The sequence below is a fragment of the Arachis duranensis genome, chromosome 3 (genome assembly GCF_000817695.3).
Source record: "Arachis duranensis cultivar V14167 chromosome 3, aradu.V14167.gnm2.J7QH, whole genome shotgun sequence".
In the NCBI taxonomy this organism is placed as follows: Eukaryota; Viridiplantae; Streptophyta; class Magnoliopsida; order Fabales; family Fabaceae; genus Arachis; species Arachis duranensis.
In genome coordinates, this window is record NC_029774.3 from 98,506,355 (window position 1) to 98,518,300 (window position 11,946).

General features: G+C 33.5%; 2 protein-coding genes across 3 annotated transcripts; one reads left to right on the plus strand and one right to left on the minus strand.

Moving 5' to 3' along the window:
• The first annotated feature begins 1,707 nt into the window (after positions 1-1,707).
• Positions 1,708-6,087, plus strand: LOC107479839 (uncharacterized). 2 transcript variants are annotated; one of them, XM_052258703.1, is made up of 12 exons: positions 1,708-2,058; positions 2,521-2,752; positions 2,839-2,923; positions 3,044-3,148; positions 3,954-4,148; positions 4,450-4,547; positions 4,655-4,826; positions 4,903-4,989; positions 5,106-5,240; positions 5,342-5,462; positions 5,587-5,665; positions 5,758-6,087. In XM_052258703.1, the coding sequence occupies exons 2-11, from the start codon at positions 2,637-2,639 to the stop codon at positions 5,619-5,621; spliced, it is 1,149 nt and encodes a 382-aa protein (XP_052114663.1). In that variant the 5' UTR covers positions 1,708-2,058; positions 2,521-2,636; the 3' UTR covers positions 5,622-5,665; positions 5,758-6,087. The 2 variants fall into 2 exon arrangements, with proteins under 2 accessions (XP_052114663.1, XP_052114662.1); XM_052258702.1 differs by having other exon boundaries at positions 5,754-6,084.
• A 939-nt stretch (positions 6,088-7,026) lies between these two features.
• On the minus strand, positions 7,027-10,783 carry LOC107479830 (protein FAR1-RELATED SEQUENCE 5-like). The gene is made up of 3 exons (XM_016099927.3): positions 10,493-10,783; positions 7,350-9,637; positions 7,027-7,234 (listed from the first exon to the last, which is right to left on the minus strand). Exons 2-3 carry the CDS (start codon positions 9,620-9,622, stop codon positions 7,162-7,164), a joined length of 2,346 nt encoding a protein of 781 aa, XP_015955413.2. The 5' UTR covers positions 9,623-9,637; positions 10,493-10,783; the 3' UTR covers positions 7,027-7,161.
• Between the last annotated feature and the right edge of the window lie 1,163 nt (positions 10,784-11,946).

The window sequence follows — 11,946 nt, forward strand, 5'->3', positions numbered from 1 at the left end:
GGTTGATATGGGATTGTTTTATCCCTATGGATCCAAGTCACAATTAGTTGGCTATGCAGATGCCGGATACCTGTCTGATCCACATAAAGGGAGATCTCAAACAGGATACTTATTCACATATGGTGGTACAGCTATATCATGGAGGTCCACAAAACAGAGGATTGCAGCAACCTCCTCTAATCATGCTGAAATACTGGCGATTCATGAAGCTAGTCGCGAGTGTTTTTGGCTCAGGAGTTTGATCCAATATATCCTGTCATCATGTGGACTGATTGATTATAAGATAGCTCCAACTGTCCTGTTTGAAGATAATACAGCGTGCATTGCTCAACTTAAGGGCGGATACATCAAAGGTGATAGAACAAAGCATATCTCTCCCAAATTCTTCTTCACTCATGATCTTCAAAATCAAGGGACTATTGATGTCCAACAGATTAGTTCAAGTGACAATCTGGCAGATTTATTTACAAAGTCACTCCCAAAATCCTCATTTGAAAGATTGGTACATGATATTGGGATGTGCCGATTTCGAGACATTAAATAATGTCAGCAAGAGGGGGAGACTGTACTCTTTTTCCCTTGGTCAGGTTTTTTTCCCATTGGGTTTTTCTTGACAAGGTTTTTAATGAGGCAGTCCCCAAGGATATGGTACTCTTTTTCCTTCACTAAGGTTTTTCCCACAGGGTTTTCTTTAGTAAGGTTTTAATCGAATTTTTAATTGAGTCTCTATACTTTTTTCTTTTCAATTAGGTTCCTATAAGATATTAAATTTTATAATTAAGTCCATAGAGTGATAAGAACATTGGAATTAAAAGAATATTATGTCATACAAAACGAATATGCCTAATACTTGATTAAATATTCTATTTTGTTAAATAGAATATTCAGCCGATTTTATTGTTTTTGTGATGACTCGGACCTAGTTTCAAATTTTGATATGGTATAAAAATTTAATTGAAAAAAAATATAAGGAGAAAAAACAACATTGAATTAAAAAATTAAAAAATTGAATTTGAAGTTTTTTTTATTAGTAAGTAGAAGAAACAACATTGGAAATTTGGAATGTGAATTTGTCATTTAATTAATAGATCAAATATATTACTTAGTATTTAGTTTAAATATTAATTACAACTTAATGAAAACAGCGTGATTTCTTCCGCAATTAATGGAAGACTCCTAGGATACTGCATCAATGCACATCAAGAGTCTTTGTGAATTTCAAAAAAAATTTTTTGAATTTTTATTATATTTTAAAAAGTAATATTGCTATTAAGTCTCATGCGGTTTATTTTAAGAGAGTAAAACAAATTTTTTTGTTAATTTTTTTAAAAAAAAACTGACTTTCGAAAATTAGACTTGTTAGATTATTTTAAAAATATATATTTGAAGTTAAAAAGATATATAGTTATTTCGTAATAAATATTACGGTATATGAATTTTGATAACAATATATTTTTGTATATTAATTTCTTAAAAAAGAAATTAATATAAGTAATAAAAAAATAAAAAACTGAAGTTTTATGTTTTGTAAAAAAAAAAAAAAGACATAGTAAGGATTTTTTTTATATAAAGAAGTATACGTACAATAGACATAATAATTTTGTATAGACATTAAAAAAATCCAAAAAATTGAAGAAAATTTATGGAGCTTAAACTTTAAATCGAAAAAAGCATAAGTTATTAACCTCAGCTAAGAAACCCTAATGAATGAATTCGTCTTCAGCAACCGCATACCACAGCCTCTCACTCTCTGTTACTGGTAAAAATAAATTGAATAAAAATTGAAAATCCTCACTTCTCTCATCTCATTCGCACGTGGTCTTTTTATCACTCCATACTAGAGCTCCACTTCTTATGGACATCTCTTTGTCTCCCTCTCTCGTTGTGTTCGTCTTGTTTTTCTCTCTCAGTCATGGTTTTTGTCTTCACATTTGTACATGTTCCGCGGCTTTTACGGCCACCGTCCGCCGCTTCGTCTGGATCGATCCTCTTTCTGTTGTTCTCTTTTGGGCGGTGTAGATTGAACTCGTCTGGGTTGTTGCTTTTAAACTACTTCAGGTAAATTTCACGTTTTGTTTTGGTCACATGATGTTAGTTGACTATAGCGGTTTTAATTTCATATGGTAATCGTGATGGTTAGTTGTTGGAAATAGGTCATAACGACTATAATTAATAAGCTAATGGGTTTACGACATTAAAGAAAACATATTCATTTTTTGTTTGTAAATTATGTAAATAGTTTGTTATATGTTAGTAATTTCATATAGGTTACAATTAATTATTATTTGTTGAAAATAAATCATTTACGCTACAATAAATGTACTCGTAGTTTTTCAACAAAAGTTATTTTCCCATTTTTTCTGATAAATTATTTATATAACTGAATATTATTCATCACGTGTTTGTTTATTTTGCGCCTTTGGATAGGGCAGTTTAAATCCCTTTTAATGATCTTCATTGTTATTTATTACAAATAATTCATTAAAACTATAATTAATATGCTTATCGTGTTACGAGGAGATTCCGCTTCTCAATATAGGTTGATTATTGGTGGATGATGGTACCAATATATAAGAATATCTGAGTACCTTAAGAGAGAGTACATTTTTCTCTTCCAAGAAATTTCATTGTCAAAAATGACTCATGAAGAAAATGAACCACTTTCAAACTTGAAAACAGCTGACAAGGTGCACCACATAGAAGTGGAGGACAATTGCAATAATTCTAGTTCGAGCCAACCAAAATTCGGAAGGTGATACTTGCCTAATGGCTCTGCCCTCTCTGTTGCATTATTATTTCAGTTACACGAATTAATGTCCCAATTTATGTATTTTATAGTAACAATGGAGATGATTATTTGCTGAAGAAAGGGGAAAGGATACAAGACAAGGCTGACGAAGTCTCTCGAAACAAAACTGTTGAGGTATAAATGATATCGGAAGGATATATATATTATTCAGACTTCAGGTCTTACTTAAAAAACTCACATTTCCTGAAATATTTTGTGGTGTCGTCGAACTACTTTTTTTTGAATCCCATGTAGGAGGACTTTGTCAAACCAATTTTATTTCCCGGTTCTTCTCGAATTCAAGACGAGAGTGGCAAGCTGCCGGATTGCACAGTGGGTCAAGTCCTCTCTTTTATGAAGGTATTTTTCAATAGAACACAGTGGGACAAGTCCTTTTACTGCTGTGAGATTATTTAAGTTTATACGTTATCAAATGATACGAATATTAAAATTTAATATTTTACACTAGGATGTGAAGGAATACTTTAAAATAGAATGCCTGAACACTCGAGCCAACTTGTTGTCAATGGAACGCAAGATTGACATTCTTGTTGCTCAGTCCAAAAAAGAAAAGGAAGACGACGTCCAAAAAACAAGATCAATCTCGCCGCCGTTGATCATACCCGAGGGGCAAGATGTTAAGCCCATTGTGAAACCGTCTCTGTCTTTAAGACCATTTGTAAGCAAGCTTAGGCCTTTCGGAGCTGGCACACCCGCAATGAACGTTCTTACTGACGTGGTTGACAATGACGAGGGTGTTATAGACGTGACAAATCTGATGTCTAGCAAATCTAACACCAAGACTACTCCAAGCAATAGGAAAAGGGAACAACTGAGAGCAGAAAATAACAAGAACAACCTCAACATCAACTTGAATAGTGTGAATTCGAACAACTCAACTGGAAACATTGGAAGCAACCTCCGAAAGCAAATTTCCCCACAATCGATATTTATTGCAACATGACATTTGGGGTCCATTTTCATTGGTTGCTATGTTCTTTTTTCCAAGATATATCGAACTCTTTTTTTTAATTCGAATTAAATGCAATATACCGATTTTCAGCTCATATGTTAGACACATGGCAAAAATATTTTCATTGGCTTTGGATATGGTCCTTAATTGAAATTATTTGTTCAGCCATAAACTTTAGTTAATTTGTTGCAGAAAAAGTCTCGGCCAACAGCCACAGTTGAAGCCGGCAGAAAATTAGCTTTTTTGCCATCAAATGCTAAACCTCCGAAGATTCCAAAAGTTAACAAAATAGCTGCGGGTGGGGAGGCAAGGAACACTGAAGATCATATTGCTGAAGGGAACAAAGAAAACAAAGAAAAAGAAATATACTGTTTCGATGTTACAAGGGTAAGAGTTTTATATTAAACAATTATTATCATGGACGTAAGATATTTAGATTAATATTTTTTTAAATAATTATTTTTATATCATGCTCTCCTGTCAAGATGCAATAAGTTCTCACTTCACTTTAGTTTTCATTATGTTGGAAATTTTAAAATTTATCTAATGTTAAACAACCAGGTGAAATTTGGGTTATCATTCTTTTCACTGACGTGTTATATAATTCCTTTTAATAACTTAATAACGTATACATAAATTAAAGTAAACTTATAACAGTATGTAGCCAAATTGTTTTAATATTTGCCAGGGCATGAAATGCAAATTCAAGCCAAACCCAAAGATGGGTCTCAAATCTGAAGAAATTCAGGCCGCTGCATTCATATTTTCTGCAGAGCTGGATCCAGGGTAACACTTATGCTTTAGTTGCTACAGTATAATTATTGATTATTTAGTCTATATTCTTTTTTTTAATCACAATTTGGTTTCTTATTTTTTTTATTTGTTTATTCTAGAGAAGAGCTTCTTAAGATAGGAGACGTGACTGCAACTAGGAAGGATTTTGAGTCACTCTGTCCAACACAACAAATAAGTGAGAAGATATTGTACTTGACTGCCTTGAAATGTGTCCATAATCAGACTTTATTGACATGGAAAAACGTCTGGCAGCTTCCTCCAACTTTTGCAGTAAGTGCATTAGTTTGCTATTTATAATTTGATTATATACATATTAATGTCTACTGAAATAAAAATAAATACCTAGGACACCATATTGGATGGAAATAATTTGGATGAGATATTAGTTCCCATGGTCAAACAGTTCATGCAGCCAACTAAGGATCTTCAGTTTGTAAGTGTTATTTACTCTTCATAAATACGCCATGTCATCAAATATTTTCAAATAAAAAAATTTTAACAGAACAAAGACATTAATCTTTGATGCATCATATCTCCTGCTTGATGCAGATATACATCCCAATGAGAGAAAATGACCACCGGTACCTAATGGTTATCAGCATACACGATAGCATAATTTGGCAACTGGATTCTTATTTAGAAGATGATGATATTCAGCGTCGTAGAACCAAGATGACAACAGTGGTTAGTGACATTGTAACTAATACCCTCAATCAATTTAGTTGCTCATGAGCACATGTTAAGTGACTCAAAATCTGAAGTTGTTTTATATTTCTTTAATATAGGCTGCGACAGTAGAGCACATTTTAAAAAGTGACATCTACAACGAATGTAAACTTGAGATGAAAGAAACATGTGGAGATGGAGAATTCATGCTCCAAGAGGAATCCCTAATCGACATTAAAGGTATCATCACTTTTACAAAATACAAAATGGATTGTATGTTGTTGTTAACATAAAATGTATCATGTCATTTCTACAAATTATTTTTCTCGTTTCAATTCCTTTTTCTGTTATTATTGTTGTGCAGCCGTGATTCTCCATCATGGGTTCTTCAATGGATGAATTTGGAACATGCATTTGATGCCCAATGCTCTGAAGTTCATGTGGTACGATATGGTCACTTAAAAACTGCATTTGTGAATACGTATTACCAATGTTGTCATAGAGTTGGCTATAAGTGATTTTTTTTTGCAGTTAGATGAAAATGGCACACGGATGTACACTGCAATGCAATTATTTCATGGGCGATTCAATGAACTCAAGGCTGAAATAGCTCCACTTGTTCAAGAGTTTTGGAACATGCATGCAGAGGACGATGATTATTGAAATGCCGTGTGCATCACAATTATGTCTTTGCTTTGTTAACTACATGGAATGACACTTATAATTTCTTTCTTGTTTTTGTTTTTTGGAGCTGTGTTGTCAATTAGGATTGTGAATTCATGACACTAATGCTTTAAATAGTTTATTCGGTAGTGTATTGTTTATGGCTATGTTCCATAACAAATTTCAACATCTTTATATTGATATGATTATTAAATTGCTATCTTTAGGTTTGCAATTCAAATAACTTATTTATATATGCTAGTAAATTATTTAAGATAAATATTTAGTTAACTTATTAATTCTTGTAATTTTATTACATTTTTAATACATTCAATACAGTTTACAAATTTTATAATTGGAGTTTTATGTTAACAAAAAACATATAATTAAATTTTTTATAAATATATTTCTAAACTGCAATAAAATACTAAAATATTTAATTTTAAATTATTTGATAATGCACATTATGACGACTTAAGAATAGTTATAACTGGTGAGTACATGAATTAAGAATTAAACTTTTTATAAATATATTTCTAAATTGCAATTAAATACTAAAATATTTAATTTTAAACAATTTGATAATGCATTTTTTGACAATTTAAGAATAATTATAATTGTGGAGTACATGAATGAAATTTTTTTTATTCCATTCGTTGAAAAAAATACAAAAAAAAACTTGGCTTCCCATTCTTCTCCTTGCAACAACGGTGTGCATCTCTCTTCTTAATATAATCAGTTGATGTTACCAACTATGAATGTATAAATAAAATCATAGAGCTCTTATTTTATACTTCTTTGAATTCTCTATCATTTATTTTTCATATGTTTATTTATTTTATTTCTTATGCTGATTTCATGATAGTTAAATCACCTTCCTACAATAAGTTTATGCAACATTATATCAGATTTTATAATAATTTTTTATCATCTACCTATTTATATACATATTTAGCAAAATTTGCCACATCATACATGATAGTGACAAATTGTCTTGTATATTCCAAACACTTTTCATTATTAAAAATTTCATACTCCTACACTAAGTCACATTCTCGAATAGCAAAACAAAGCAAAAAAAAAAGGAAATCTATGATCTCTATTTCCATATAAAAATAATAATAATAATAGTCTTCCCATAACAACTTAATTGATTGTTCTAAATTAAAATCGACTATTAAGAATAAACGAAAGAAACAATAATAATTTATAGTTTAGTTAGTAACTACATATTCCCCTAATCAACTATCAAAATTAATCACAAATAAAACAACATCTAATCCCAAAGTTCACCACCATTCTTGAGTTTCGTATTCCACATCATCCATGCATTCACCATCATAAATTGCCTACAACCACACCGAAATTTTATATTAATAACACTTTAAATTAGCACCATGGAGCAGTTCCAATATCAAGTGAGTGAATAAAAAATCAAATTATATATCATTTTTGTCTACTTACATCAGTTTGACGGTAGAGCTACCTTGTGTACTGAAAGCATTTTCATTGCGCTTTGAACAAGAAGTTTTATTATGACCAGGTTTCTTGCAATTACTGCAATGTTGGGGCTTTTTCCGACCACTATGCCCTTTAGGATTGGTACCACCTCCCAATCTAGGTTTCGAAGGCGTGTTCCCTTCATCTAGTGCTTTGTATGAGCTATAAAGATCAAGCATAAGATCCCTTGCTTCATGGAACCTCTCTGTAGTAGCACATGCAACCTCTGACATCATCCTAGCACACTCATTGAGGATACAAAGTCGATTGCTAACTTGTAATTCGCTTGTAAAACTACTTGACTCAGACATAGATTCTTTTGCTTTCTTAGTCCATCTATGCAACACTAGACATTTAGGAATTTCGCGCACATCCCTACGGACCAATACAGAGATAATGTGTTCACAGGGAATACCGAATGATTCCATACGCATGCATGAACAAGTGATTGGGTTACCATTATCCACCCACTCAACCTCCCACACCTTTGTTGGTTTGGCATACCTACAAACATAATAAATTATACTATTGTCTCTTGTTTGGTAATCCACGACTCTCATTGCACCCGACCGAACAAGAATAGGCCTGAATAAAAAGAATACCTCCCTTGTGTAAGTATCAGCAGCACACATCTCAAGGGGTTCAATACAAGTTTGCATAACTGGAACTCCACGAGCAGATTCATATTCAGCATAAAATTCCCTAAAACGCATATGGCCCAACATTCGTTGGAAGTGCTCAATAAACTCGGATAAGTCATAATGAGGCTTAGTGTACTTCCCAATCAATGAATGCAAACCCTCGCAACGTGATGTAGTCCTAAATCCAGCAAAGAACTTCCCTCGGATGTAACATGTTGCCCATGATCGACGTTTCTCATAAATTTCATTTAGCCATTCTTTTTCCTCAACCCCAAATTCCTCTACCAATATATGCCACTTGTTACGGAACACTGGAATCTCGTAATCTCCTAACATACAATCCCTAAACTTAGATGTGAAACGAGGACTACACATATTTGTAGTTGCATTACGCAGGAGATGCCAAGCACACAATCTGTGGTGAGTACCAGGGAATACTTTCTCAATCGCATTCTTCATTGCCCTTGCCCCATCAGTTATCACAGAGGATGGGACTCTACCATCCATTGCCTCCAAAAACTGTTGCAACACCCATATATAAGTCTCATCCGTCTCATCTGTTACAATGCATGCAGCAAAGACAATAGTTTGGTTGTGATGGTTGACACCTGTGAACACAACAAAAGGACACCTATATTTATTCTTGTTGTACGTAGCATCAAACGCAACAACATCTCCAAACAATTTATAGTCCTCTCTATATAAACCATCACACCAAAAGAGATTTAGCAACCTTCCAACCGTTGCCCGAAACTCTTTGTAGTATAAAGATTTATCGTTTGCAGCCATCCCCTCCAAATAATTTAATGCTCTACCCACGTCCTCTGGAATCTCACGCATCGCCTTAGCTATTTGATTGTACATGTCTCTGGGGCCATAGTTCAACTTGTCAAAACCACCACTTTGACTTGCTAGCAAAGCATAAACCTGGGATGTGCTAATCCCCGACTTGCGCATGTTGTTCATGAGTGCAATTTCGGCTTTGGACATACTCCTATGAGCTGGCAATAACCTGCTCAACCGGCCTTCCAATAGTTCGTGATTATGAACATTTGAAAATCGGGTCACATGCCATCTTCCAGTTACCCCTACAAACTTGACTAGGAATTGAGCTTCGTACCCAGTTCTTGTCTCGGTCTTTGGTTCCCTTTTTCTGTTTGGCAAAGTGTACCACTTCTCTAATTGATATCCTTGCCGAAAACATACAAATCTCTGCATGTAGGTCTCGTCGGTTGAGTTCTTCCAATTTTTGTCTTTTCTTGCACTGAAACCTTGGCTCTTTGCAAATCTGTTGTAAAATTCAAAAGCAATGGCTAGGGTTCCAAAGTGAAACTTGTCAACTTCAACCTCACCAATGCTTAAAAAGTCAAGTTTCAATAAATCCTCAATTGAATCCAATCCATATGCATCATTATAATCATAATCTGTCAATTCTGCAAAAATCTCCTCACCGTCTAACTCATCACCCAACTCTTCTTCCTGCTGCAACTCATCTAAGTATGACTCATCATCAGGATACTTCTCATCGTAAAAAATACTATCCTCATGCTCATACTCACATTCATCCATGATCTCTTCCTCTCCCATCAATGACATTTGCAAGGAAATAATCTGAACATAAATAATACTATCATAAAAATTTAGAACTGAGTACTAAGTACTCCAAGACAAAATGCTTAGAATAAAGCTCCAAAAATTAGACTTACAAATAAAGAAATCAGACAACACCAAAATATGTATGTTATTTATTTTTTCCTAGTAAATTAAATACTACACAATAATAATTAGGCATAAATTATTAACAAGTCTTAATAATAAGTTCGTATCAGTCTACATAACATTATCTTTACAGAAAAAAATTATTTATTAAATGACTAAAATTCATTATAGAAAAAGTCACATGTCTCAAACTCAAAGAAAAGCAATCAAACAAAAAAAAGAGTACAAAATTTCCATTACAAAAAATGCATAGTTTAAACAATTTTGAATCTATTCAATTAACAAATTTGCAAATTTAGCGATCATAAATAAATATCATATCATCACAATAGCTTACAACAACAATGGTTATGTGCCAGTTAAAAATTATTTTAAGTTTTAATTTTTATTTACATACTAGGAGAACAAAATTCAACATAACATATATCACCATATAATAACCACAAATCAATAGCAATATCACATTTAAAGTAGCATCAATTTGCAAGCAAAAAAAATCTTAACATGCATTACTATCAAAATATTATGAACTAGTATCAACCAAGACAAATTGTCAAATTCCAAAATAAAGCAAGTATAAAACGAGTAAATGGGTATTATAATACAAAAAAATTGATTTAACAATATTTAAAAATAAAAAAGCATACCATTGAAAAATTATTACACTTTTTTTAAATAAAAGAAGGTAAAATTCGAATTTTTGCAGTGAATCAAAAGCAAGGAAAAATCATGGAGGATAGTGTTTACCTGTAGTAATAATAGCACGCAGACAAAGCCACTGGTGACGGGACAACAATGAAGTTCAGAAGAAGAACAGGCGTCGATTCACCAGGCCTTCGAGATGCAAAATGGCAGATATAGAACCCAATTTTGAACCTCTATGACGGCAAGAAGACAATCAGCAGTGTTTTGTCGAAGCTCTAGACGACCATGGAAGTATCACGACCGGAGAAGAAAGCGCGTCAAGTATTGTAGTGGCACAGCAGTGGTCAGAAACTGGCGACCGCTTGGAACTCTCCTGACAGAGTGGCAGGAATTTTGAACCTTGAGGTTATTTGGGAGGCATCAACATACTGGTTGAAGAAGAAGAAGATCCACGGTTCAGATTTCTTATTTTGTCTAGATCGGGTGGGTTTGGATCTTTTTCTTGGGCTTTGCCTTTGTAAAAAAAAAAACAGGTTAAACTTAAAATAATTATTAATTATATTATTAATAATGTAAAGGAGTTTCAAAACTCCAAACATGAAGGGAGTATTGTAACATCGACCATCTATCTCTATGGCTCTACTCTTATGTTACATTATTAATTTTTAATTTTTTATCATTACCTTTAACATTAGGATTGAGGAGAAAGCTTCTCAGTGGATTTTTTTTGGTACAGTAAGGGGCCAGAGGCCCAAGGAACGAACAGACTACACAATATTCACAGTTCTGGGCCAAGTGGTCCCAATTACATCACCCAAAATGTGTACTTCTACCAAAAACATAAAAATCCAAAGTGGAATTGTAAGTAAAATCTTTTCGTACAATTTTATAAGAATGGATCCTCTCAATTGTTAAAAAAATTGAGAGAATAAAGTGTGATATCTAATCCTTTATTGTTCTCTCTCTCTCATGTGTTTTGTTGGTTCTACTTATAAAATTAATAGTGAAAGATAACTTTTGCAATAAACGCATCTTGCTGATGGACACGGATACTCCCTCCCTAGAAACGGAAAAGAGATCTCCGGAGGAGAAGACTTGGTGGCAAAAAGCACGAAAAAGGTCAAGATGCAAGGTACTGAACAACCAGATGATTGTATGGAGGAAACATTCCACCAACCTAAGAATTCTGAGAAGATGGAGTCTCATAAACGCTGAAGGATCAGATGCTGAAGTAGTACCAAAAACCATCCCGAGTCAACCACCGAGAGTTTCCTATAGAGACAGTTTGGTTGGTGATGGCCTGGGAAAGCTTAACCCAAAGGAAATAGCGGAAATGGTGGCAGAAGAGTATATCTCGGATAGTGAATCCTTGGATTTGGATCTCTGCAATCAAGTTCCCTTCAATTCAAAACCCAACATTGACGTTACTCTTGAAGAATACGAAGACTAGTGCAAACCATGGAAACAGACCCTAATTGTCAAACCTCTAGGAAAAAGGATCAACCTTCAGGCAATGGAAAGATGGATCAACAAGCGGTGGGCTGTCAAAGAAACAA